The sequence below is a fragment of the Lepidothrix coronata genome, unplaced genomic scaffold (assembly GCF_001604755.1).
Source record: "Lepidothrix coronata isolate B3197 unplaced genomic scaffold, Lepidothrix_coronata-1.0 Scaffold59, whole genome shotgun sequence".
NCBI classification, from domain to species: domain Eukaryota; kingdom Metazoa; phylum Chordata; class Aves; order Passeriformes; family Pipridae; genus Lepidothrix; species Lepidothrix coronata.
In genome coordinates this window covers 141,420-153,579 of record NW_016690239.1, presented here as the reverse complement: position 1 = coordinate 153,579, position 12,160 = coordinate 141,420, and the positions used below count along the sequence as shown (strand labels likewise).

Sequence of the window (12,160 nt, the reverse complement as noted above, 5' to 3'; positions counted from 1 at the left end):
TACTGATATGAACCCAGAGGCAACTGATTGAAAGTGCAGAGATTTTCACAAAAATGAGGCATATGATGGCTGCCAAAAATAACTAATGGCTTTTTGGGATGTTTACCATAAACAATCTGTATTTTCATGACCATGGTTTCTGTCCTTGGGAGAGAAGGGGGAGAAGCAGCATAGTCTGCTTAATGCTGAGAGTGGTTCCACTCACACTGATGAAACACGCAGACAGAAAATATAGCCTGACATCAAAATAAGACAATCTGCTGTGTCTATTTTATAATGTTCCAAATGAGATTTTTCATTACGAAACAAACTTACTGCCTTATGTGCACAGCAAGCAAATTAAATTAAAGCAGTAATACCTTTTGGAATAGTTAATAAAATGAAGATCAGCTGTCAATGCCCTGGAGATGTTTTAAGGGTAAATGAACCTTGTTAAGGGTAAATCTAACCTCGTTCTTGTGTTGGTGCACCACAGTTTTCTGCAGCATTCTTAGTGATGGTAATAGTAAACACAGACACATTGATATTATAGAGACATATATACTAAAATGCAATTTAATCATTCCATGCTGTTGACGTACCATGTCTCTTGTGTTTCACACTATTGTGGGAGAGTGGTTTTATTTCATAGTACACACTTAAAGGTTTGAACTTAGAGAAATGGATTTTCATTTCTATAATCAGGATTGCTTTGTGAGGTTTTCTAGGGTTTGGGGGTTTTTTCCCTGCCAAGTGTTGTCTTGTTTTTCTCAAAATCTAAAGAGGGCTGAAAAACTTTCTTCCCTTTATCCATAAACAGATGGTTGGGATCATGACTTCTTCTCTGTATATTTGCCTTGATGTCAGTAGGATTTACAGCAATATAATTAATCTCTCTGTTCTTGGACACCAAATTTCTGTTCAAGACTTCTTTCTAGCCTTGCCCTCTTCAGTCAGAAATAAATACCACAGATCCCAGTAGAAATGAAACTTTGTACCTCATGTGTCATCTCCAGCTCCCACCAGCTGGACTGAATAACACAGCATTTGCTCAGCTGTATTCTCCTCAGTCCCCATTTAAATGATTTTTGGGTCTTTTTGATGTTAAGGTGTCTGGTTTTCATTGGATTCAGTGAGCAAAACTCTATTCTCCATTTTAAGTCCTCAGTTTCATCCTGTGTGTGGTATGGAGGCACCTAGACCTCCAGCTCCACAATTGGAGCTGTATGTAGGACTTCAAAATATTACCAAATATTCCAAAGTGCATACTAGAGAAATGTGATTTATTAATATGATGCAGCTGCTAGTTTATTAATCCCACCAAATAACAGGAAAATATTCTGAACACTGTTTTCAGCTTTGTGTGCCAAAGGACTCTGTAGGGAAGGGGTCAAACCTCCACTTTTTTGTTCATCTTCCCTAAAATGTGTTATTTCTTGCACACTACATGTAAATGAAGTTCAGAATACTGTTCTTCTGTTATTCTCTCCAAGCACTTGGTGTACATCTTTGATGTGACCTTGTTATCTTTAAATGACTAGCTTTCTTGAAAAGGATGTTTCCCCAGTGCCTGAAATTTCAACCATGTGTTATTGTAAAGTGGTGGCAGAATATGGAGATGAGTATCTTGGGAAACTCTTTATAGCTTTATGAAACACAATACTTTATGTACTCTGCTGTTCTTGGTCAGTGCTTTCTGACTGGATTTAATGCCATAATAGCGTTCTAAATACATTTAAAAGCCTGGTACTTGCTTTTTCTAGTTGACGTCCTGCCTTCACTGGTAAAATTTCCATTGATTTTTGTAGTCAGAATTTCCTGATGTTCCTTCCTCAGCAAAATGAAGATAATGTTTTCTGTGCTCAAAAGAAGTCATGGGGATATACTTATGTATAAACAGGATCGGTGCCTACTTAAACTTGACTGCAATATGGTTTTCCTGTATTTCATGGAGGTGACAAGATGCTTGTTTTTTGTTCATAGTGTTTATAGGGAGAGAGCGACAGCTACTGTCAGGCAGAGAATGTAAGAGGATTACTGTACCTCTACCTGTCTAGTTCACTGCACATTGCTTGCAAATAAGTTGGTTTGTAAAATTCTCTGATTTAAGCTTCCCATGTGGTAGCAACAATAACCCACCCACTTAAAGATTGACTTACAGTTTAAAAATAAAATGTGTTTCCTTTTGTTGTGAATGTAATTAACTTCTGATTGCCACCACATTCATACCCTGCATGAGACAGAAAATAATCATTTAACAGAAACATTCTCAGTCCATCTCTTGATCTGACACTGAGTGTGAGCCCCTGAACTTGGATAGATGGCCTGAATTTGGATTGCAGGCAGCTGCACACACGGCCTGGGACTTCATGCACTTCTCCATGGGTTTCATTGGGTTTTCTACATGTAAGAAATGGACGTGCTTAGGAAATCACGTTCCTCACCCCCAAAAGCTTGATTTTCATATAATCAGCTCCAGAACACATGGGTCTAGACCATATTACCACTGGTAATATGGAGATTTGTTTGCAAATTGCACGGAGAAAACGACAAAAGCTCATAGTTCCACTATTTCTGTAGTTTACAAATTCCTTGACAATTTGATTTTGACTTCCTTTTTTATCTCAGCTGTGAAGGTTAAATTATTCTTTAAGACTAAATACACTAAGGAATACAAATTCATAACTAACTGCTCTCAAAGAATTACATATTTTGTGTGTTGCCATAGAAATTGCAGCTACCAAATCCAGCTTTTTACCATGTACGATGTCTACATAATAGGTGCAGATATAATTGCACAGTATTAGACAGACCTCATCACTGAAAGGAAAAGAAGCTCTTCCTCCAGTCCTTCACAGTGTAGCTCCCTGAGGTATGTTTTCACTATCATGATTGCTCTGGAGAGGATCATAGGAGACAGTTGTGTTTATTTATTTATATGTGTGTTTTTAAAATGGATGTTGTGGCTTACACATGTGAAAGTGATGTGAATGAGTTGTTTAATCCTCTCCCCACCCCATACACCATCTGAGTTGCATTTATGGCAAAGCAGACATGGTATGGCATGATGGTGGAGCTTAAGGGGACATTGAAGGAGTCAGGTTGGTGCCAAAGTGTAGTGATATGTGCAAATAATCTACTAATATGTAGTCAAGGAAATAAAACTGGAAAGAAATCCCATGGCTTCTGGGAGCAGGTTTTCATGCTATGTGTTGGATCATGTACATGACCCTGTAGCTCCACCTACAGAAGCCATGGAGCAGAAGATGGGAAGAGGTGGACAAAAAAACTTCCGAAGTGGAGAAAAGACGTTTGTGCTTGTGCAGTTACAGAGTTTGAAGAGGACCTAGACATTGGTGGATATCCAAGCAGGAGTGCATAGAGCAGGAGTGGGAAGTGTCTGGGAGGGGCTGAAAGAGGCTGAGGAGGACCTGGGACAACCTTCCTCTGCAGCCTTGTGATAGATCAAATCCCATTATGCGTCTGCTTCCACTTCCAGTTTGAAAAATAGAAGCTGAATGTGAGTGTGATGTGAGGCTGAAGGAAGGAAAAGGCATGCAGTGTTTTGAATTGCTTTGTGCTTCTATTTATTACTTGTTCTAATAATCTTGTCAGTAACTGACTGAATGAGATTAATAATGTGGTAAAGCAAATTTTGAAGGCGGTGTCTTTCACGTATACCAGTAACGAGGGATGGTGGTGCAGCAAGCATAACTAAGCTTTTCCTTTTGAGATACAATTGTTAACCAGTAATTACATATGGAATTAATTTTCTTTAATAAGTCTCTTCTGTTCTGGCGTGCTGGAAGGAAATACTGAGAGGACCAAAGCAATGCAAACAGTTCTGTGGACAACATGCCCTGCCTTCTGGCCAAATGTAATTAAGATTATTAAATATTGAAAACTATTGTGTTCTTTTGTTAAACACTTGACAGGTGATTTTAAGGGGAAAAATGAGAAAAGATGGCAAAACCCACAGAGCTTTTTAGACATGAGCAGTAAATCAAACCATCAGATTTCCTTGCCAAAATCTTCAAGGTATGATGGTAAAAGCATTTACCTTATAGTACACCAAATAATAATGGTGCTACTAGAACAGGAGCAGAATTTAGCCCTGAAAGGTAAGAGTAGAATAATAATGAAAGTATGGGCTCAGAGCAGGGATGTTTATTTTTTGATATCACCTAGCAACCCCAAAACCAAGATTGTAATATTGACTTAAATACTATGAATTTTTAAACCCGTGTGTATAGAGGGGAAGGTGAGGAGGACAATAAGCTCTACCAATATTCAAGAAGGAATTTTTCAACTTCAATTTCAGTGGCTTTTAGCTTTTTAGAAAATGAATAGAAATAAAACCAAAAATCTCATCCTTCTGTAGTAAAACTTCCCCTGCTGATGCAGATTAGAGGTGATTTTTGGTTGGAAGAAATCTGATAAGCAGCTTTCAACTGGTGGAATGAAAAGCTACAATTTATGTATGTCAGAACATGCTTTAGGAAGTTATTTTCACAAACTTGCCCTTGATTAACTCTTCATAATAACACTGCCATTTGAAGTGTCTAAATCAATTACTTCTAGAAGCACTGTTAGTATGTTTTGAATCTCCTTTGCTGTCCCACACTGTCTGATAACAACCTGCTTCATTCCTTTTGACACCTATAGCTCCATTTAACTGTGAATCTGCCTAATCAGGGCAGTCTTACAAGACATCGTAGACAACACAGTAGAGATCAATGCTGAAGGAAAAGCACTTCTCATTAAGGAATATTTATTTAAAACATCTATGCTATTTAGTAGTACACTTAAAAGTATCTTTCTTTTCTTTCCAGAGCTCTTTTGTCCAGGGAAGATAATCCTGTGAATAAAAATAAATTCATATAATGGGATTATGTTTAATTTGCTCTCTGACTAATTAAATCCTCTTATTTGTCAAACATATTGGATGAAAATAATTCATGTTGTAAATAGCACAGTTTTGGTTCCCTGCTTCAGTGGGATTGGATGATCCTACTGCTAGTTTAAAGAAACAACATAAAAAGCAAACAGTATTTGATCAGTGGGAGAGTTTTCCACCAAAAATTCACATCTATAAGTAATTTATGGAAATAAACCACCATAGCTACCACATATTTAAACACTAGCAATATTTAGGCTTTATGACTCTCCTTAGGGGAAGCTGCTGGCTACAACACACTCCTCTGACAGTCATTTACCAGAACTGTTTTGATCAGTGATAGAAAGAATACACAGTCAAAATCAGCAGAAGTCCCTGCAGATCTAGGAGGCTCTGGAATGGTCAGCTTGGGAAGTTAAACCTGAAGTAATCATCATTATATATCTTCCCAGAGACCCAAGCTCTGTGCTGAGATGCCAGCAAGCAAACTCCCCTCACAACCAGAAGACAAGAAGAGGGGAGTTTGTCTCCTTTCTTCTTGACTGTAACAAGAGTCATAGGCATCTCTCTCTAGAGGAGATGGCCTGGTGTGGCAGCCCTGCCTGGACAAAGTGTGATCCTGCCTCACGTAGGCCAGTAGGAATTTTGCCATTTGCTTGAGCTGGAGCAGCGTTGGATTGTCGGCATGCACAGTCACACACATGGAAGCCACAGAGATGTACGATTCCCTGGATTTCACTGCAGATTAATTTAAAATCATAAGACCTACCTCTAAAATACGGAAGCAATGTCTTACTCAGAGGCATCCTGTATCTAGAACACACAAGCAGATCCATTCATGCTGCCTGGTTCCAACAAGCTGTCACATTGAATAGTTGGTGTCTTTGAAGACAACAGGACGTCTATTTTCTGGGCAGAGCAGCCGTACGTGCAGTGACCTGATTGTGCAGGGAAATAGTCTAGAATAGCTGTTCTGTAATGGCTTCTCTGCAATAGCTGCCCATCTGGGCACTCTTCTTGCTGAAAGTGCCATTTTTCAGTCTGATTCAGAAGTAAATTAAATTAAATTAAGTTACAAAAAGGCATTTTTAATGCAGAAGGTGTGTTGAAATGGAGATTTAATGTGCAAACTTTTTACTGTTAAATTTACTCATGATAACCCCTCCTTGTCCCCACTGGCAAATCCTAAAAGCTTCCAGAGATAAATAAATGTGTTCATCAGTATCAAAGTTACTGCAAAGTATTAAGATGCTTCTCTCTAGCAGAATTTATTTCTCCTGCTCTGCTGAAATCTTGGACTTGTTTCTGATATTTTTGCAGCCAGATGGAGCTCAGCTTTCTTTATCTGATTGTTTTTTGATTTGTGTATCTTTAAAGTACTCTGATTTTTATATTCTTTGCAGTGTTCTCTTACCTTGCTTTAAGTTCCATATGCAAAGGAGTGATGGGTAGATGTTTTATAAACTTTTAAGAAGAAATGAAGAATAAATTTGTTAAATTGCACCATTTATTCCAAAAAGCTAGTAACAGGCAATATCATTTTGGTGAGGAAAGTGTTAAACTTCTATGTTCTCCCCCTGCCATTAGTGTGAGCCAGGAGACAGCTCCTCTGACTTGAATCTTGGATCAGCATGTTGGCTAAACTCAGCAGTAATAGAGGAAAAAGAGGAAGAGAAATGTAAAAATGATCTATAAGCAAAAATGTCTCTATATATAGAAGTTTTCCATGAAGCACCAGACAGTCTTTAAGAATTAATGGTGAATTGGACCAAATCATGCAGTGCTTACAAACTATACTGGGCTTGCTGTTTCTGCTCCAAAGATGCATTGACAAGTTTTCTTTGGAACTACACAGTCTTAAACGAAAAATATCAGTTCCATTACATTCAGCTATTTAGGACAGAAAAACAGACAAAGTTCTTTACTCGCTGCCCCTCAGTCTCCTCCCTTGCTTACAGCAGCAAGTATGTGAGGACACAGGATAATTAGCTTCATTTTTAGAACAGGAAAACATCTTGTTTCCCACTCTAAGGAAGAATATGGAATAGGATAGGGAACTCCTTCTCAAGGCTGCACAGCAATGCACCCTTGGTCACTTAAGGCAGCTTGAAATGCTGGGAGCACGGTCAGTACCATGCAATTGGGTTTTGCTTGGTAGAAGATCCAACATTAGTCATTACAGCAAGGCATTGCATGTAGGGAACTACAAGAGCACTCCTTGTTTAATGATACTTGAAAAGCAACCGGGATATTAGAACCTATAAAGGATGAAATATGAGAGAGACCTGGAAATGCTCTGATGGATTTGCAGGATACTGGAAGCATGTCAGTTCTGTCCAGTAATACTAGGTTGGCTTTCAGCTATTTGATCACAAGAGAAACAATACAGGACTTTGTGCTTCAACTGTTTCCACTCAAGCATGTTTTGTCACTGCTGTTGTGAAGGATGAAGTTCTTTATTCTCTTCATCTGAATGATGCTCTCATTCAGAGCATCAGGGAGGATGCTCTGTTTTATTAGTGGACTATTGGTAAGAGATGGTGAAAGTTTAAGAGAATTTAGCACTGAAGTATTGGACCAGGAAAGTATTAAAAAAGGGAGATGATGAGAACTCGTCGTTCCCAGGAAGCCACACTTGGTGTTGTCCTGAGGAAGGAATGTGGGACAGTGCCAGTTGAAAAGTAATTATTTTCTGTCATCATATACTAATTTATAGGGTATGGTCAACAAAAACTTCATCACTTTTGTTTAAAGATGACCAATATTAGCTATATGTGCTATGCTTTTTAAATTCTTCACTGAGAGATTCATAACAGAGGGAGGGAATTTACATTTTTCCCTAGTTTATAGAGACCAGTACTTGCCTTGAGTGTGTTCAGTGGTTAGCAGAAACGGGTGACCCAAGTGAGCAGAAGACAAGCATGAAACCTGACTGAGCTTGTGCAGTGGACTATTGTTTACTTCCATTGCAAATACAGGGATTCCTGCCGTTGCTAAAATATGAGCAATCTCAGCTGCTGCTTGTTTGGCAGGATGGCAGCAGAGCTCTGCTCGAAGCGATGAGTGCAGCCTCTGTTAGCTTCTTGATCACTGCATTATGCAAGCAGAGTATTACTGAGCAAAAGGCTTTTAAGGAGGCATCAGGAGGACTGTGTTCTTTGGAATGCAGTATAATGTGGATAAGGCATGCTGGACACAAGTTCCCCCTAGTGAGGGAATCAGTAATAGCTTCTGTTCAAGGAGGTAGCTGTAAAAATAGGCAACAAAGATAACGAACTTTGCTAAATTACATACGTCTGTGTTCTGCGTGTGTGTGAATTTAAAGGGCTTAGAGATGGTAAGAAAAGTATAGGAAACATGATGAATTCATCACCCAGGTCCTTCCATTCTTTTTTTTTTTAATCAGCACTTTATATCTCTGTTGAAGTTTTGTTGCACATCGTTGTGTATTTGAATAGCTGGTGCATATTCTCATTGTCTGAATCTTGCAGAAAAAAAATAACTACAAGGTTCAAGGTTACAGAATTTTTACCAAATGGCATTTTAGATACAAGATATATGCAATTTTTAACCCTAAGGGCTACTTTTCACCTTGTGGTTCAGGGCTATTAGAACGACATCTTTCCCAAAACTGCATGGATAGAAAATCTGATGGGTTAGCAGCCACATTAGTGGAGAAAAAGAAGTCTACATTTCCTAGTTTTTCCAGAAACTTCACACATAACTGTGGACAATCCATTCTATTCTTCCTGAAAATGTTTCCCTAAAAGAGGTAAACTCATGGCTACATCAAGGTGTTCTGCTACAACAGTTTCAGATGCCACATGTGCAAATCTATGTACACAGATTTCTGTACTTTTGGTACTGTGAATTAAAATTACTTGTCCTGTGTGAATTTCTTTATGAAATAACAGATTATTGCTACCCTGTACAAACTAGAAATGATACTTGGAAAACTGAAAATTCCTTTCCCCTGTTGCACACAACAAATTCAGTTTGGTTGCAAATACTGTCACTGTCTGGCAATAGTAGTCACCTAGAACTAGAAATCCTCTCAACCATGTATTTTTCTAAACCTTTCACTATATTAAGGTGGGTTTATTATTAGCCTAAGTTGGTGGTCTTACATAGGAAAAAATCAGTAACAGGGAAGAAATAAATACTCAGAAAAGCCATTCTCATATGTTCAGGGTTGGCATAGATGGATAATCTAAGGAACACAGAAGAAATTATCAGGGTCTTGGCGGTATTAAGAAAAACAAACACAACTGCAGCATCTCTTCTGCACTCACTGTACTGTGTTCCGTACTCACTGCTAAGTGTTCAGATGACTGTAATCCACAAATTCTGCTGCTTAGTCCTGAGTGTTGTCTGATGAAAAGCACCATTTCGGGAATTACATGCAGGAGACTTATTTAAAGGAAGGAGAGTCACAAGTACATGATGCAGCTTACCTTTCAAGTGAGCATTTGAAGTGAGTAAGGGAAATACAGCATTCTGCACACCCCCACACCCCCCCCGCACAGAAATAGAGAGCTGTGCTTCACAGGTCAGCATACTGGTAGTGGCCACCAAAGTGTGTGAAGAACCTCCTTAAGGAGGTCATGCCCTCTGTTGCAGTACCCACTGGAGGTGCCAAGCCAGGACTGCAGCTTTGGAAAGCACTGCCTGGCACCAGGGGTGGCTTCTCAGTGATTGCTCTCAGTGTCCAAGCCAGCAATTCTGTGTTTCTTTCAAAGAGAACAAATATGGGAACAGTCTACAAGCTATTCTGGACATTTAATACATCAGAAACTAAGGTGATTTTTTTCTCCTACAGGCCCAGAATCAGGGGTCTTAATGAATTACAAAAAGGTATTCAGCTGATTCAGTTGTAAAGTTTTTTTCATACCCCAATTCTTGAAATAAAATTAATCTTCAGGAAGTAGAGCAGCTCTCAACTAGTGCAGATTGTCAATCTGGACTACTTAAGAGTACTACATGAATTTAAACACATTGCTTTAAAATTTTTAGTCTTATTTATCTTGAAATTATCATTTGATAATTCTAAAAAGATATATTTCATTTCCTTTAAGAAACATATTTTAAAAAACTCATCATCTGTTACCAATCAGTGTTCCTGGGGGTACTACACGCATTCTGAATGGCTAATGGAGTTGAATCAGTGATGGTGCAATGTAATTCTGCAGTCATTAGCAGTAACAGTCATAAGCTTGTTTTCTGTATACGAAAACTAACATTTTTAGGAAATGTTTTCTTCTGTCTTCTAGAAGTTTGCAGCCAGAGCTGGTAGAAAGGTGGTATGCAGAACTCACGTGTGGTCTGGGAGATGCGATGTCTTTTGAAATACAGTGTTAAGTGGGTTGTCTGTATGTAATCAGCTTCAGGAATATGCTTCTTCAAAAATAGAGGAATCTAATATGACAATAAATATTTTCTTTTAACAGTTTTTGAAAATTTATTAGTTTTATTTAATCTTAAATGGTTTTGTTTGGGTTTTTTTTTGCTACTGTGAAGGCCTGGAGGATGACTTACTTGTGGGAGCTCTCAAATGCCAGTGACCAGAAGGCACAATTGCACTTCACAGCAACACACATAATCCCTACAGCTTATTGATAGCTTTTGTTACCTCTTGCTTTTCCACTTTTTAACAGAGGAATGTGTAAGTATACCTGTAACATCTTCCTACAACCTTTACATTTACAGGGACATGGCTGAAGAGTAGTTTGGGCATTGTACAACAAGAAGGAAATCAGTTGACTTGGACTTACATTGCACCTCAGCTGGGCTATTGGGTTGCAGCTATGTCACCTACTATCCCAGGTAAGATGGAATTGACTTTTATTGATACTTGCAGCACTGAGTAATTATTTATTCACATATAATATTTATATTTTTCAGAATGACCTCATCTGAGATGCCACAGCTTGATCAATAATGGATTATTAGAAAACAGAAATCCAAAAGTAACGGGCTAAAATCTTTACGGGATTGTGGGGGGCAACCCTCGTGGTCAAAATATCTGAGTCATTTCAATGGGAAACTTTTAAAAGTGTTCCTTCTTTGATGCATTTATGTCACCACTGCCTGGTAGAGCCATTGCTAGAAAATGAGGGGAGTTACAGCATCAGTGTATTGGTGTTACAGCAGCATCTAGAAAAACAGGTGCTGTGAAGTTTCTGCACAGAAGCTCACAGAGATACGGATTCACCTAAAACCAACATCATCCTGGGTTAGACGTTTACTAATGGTTTGATTGACTGATTGATTGATTGATTGTCACTTTTTTCGTTTTGCACTGAAGATGCCCATTTTGCCCTGACGTATGCTTTGTGTCATCTCAGTGACTGATAAGTTTACACCATGAATAACGTAGTGTAGGAGTTCTAGGAAGTGTATTAGAGTGGCATTAGTAGATGAGCTGACCGGTTGCCATCTGCAAGCCTCTTGTCATAACTATAGAAAATGGCTTTGAACTAGGCATTAATTATATGTGCTTCTGTGCCTGTGGAGATTATTAATGTTGCAGCTTGCTCTTTCTTTTTTTCTCTCTGTGGCTGCCTCAGATTTCTTGGTAGTAGTTCTTCAGCCACCAATATTCTGAGATACCTCTGTGTATAAAAGAGCCAATCAATTAAAAAAAAAACAAAACAAACCAAAATTCCTCCTCTTACAGATTTTCTTTTTTAGGTTTTCTGGCTGAAAACCTAATCCAGTAGAAATGAAAACATTCTTGCCCTGGCTATGCAAGCAAAGTAAACTATATCTAACCAACAAAACAAACTCTTACATGAGGACAGGTTTTAAAGTCTACTCATATAGGGCAGGAAGTTGTTTCATAATATGCAAGCTTTTTATTTGAGGTTCTATTAAATGAAGCTGCTGGAATATTCATCTGATTCATTGCTGAAAAGAGTTTAGAGATAGGTGCAGATCTGAATAAGCTATCATATTGCATTTAATGGAATTTTATGAAATAATCATACTTTAAGAAAAAGGAACTGTTCTGAGCCAAACATTTCCCAGTATAGCTCTGTCCCAGATTGCAAGGAAGTTACACTAGTCATGAAATTGTGCTTGTAACTCTAAGGTTACAAGGCCTGTAACTCTTAACAGGAGAAGGCTTATTTGTCCTTGCAGTTTAACTTGTTTGGAAGAATTTCTGTTTTTATTTTACTTTTCCTTCTTTCTGAGGGCTAGATCTGGGTTCCTAAAACTTTTTTGCAATGGAAACAACATTTTCATGAAAAATTCAAGTGATTTATCTCATCTTCTTTTTGCTTA

At 38.3% G+C, this 12,160-nt stretch overlaps 1 protein-coding gene across 3 annotated transcripts in view; it reads left to right on the top strand.

Moving 5' to 3' along the window:
- Positions 1 to 12,160, top strand: part of FAM171A1 (family with sequence similarity 171 member A1) — an 88,365-nt gene that overhangs the window by 70,316 nt on the left and 5,889 nt on the right. For all 3 annotated transcript variants that reach the window (XM_017817278.1, XM_017817277.1, XM_017817276.1), the window contains one exon: positions 10,583 to 10,699. In XM_017817278.1, coding sequence (XP_017672767.1) covers positions 10,583 to 10,699 — 117 coding nt within the window. The remainder of the gene's footprint in view (positions 1 to 10,582; positions 10,700 to 12,160) is intronic.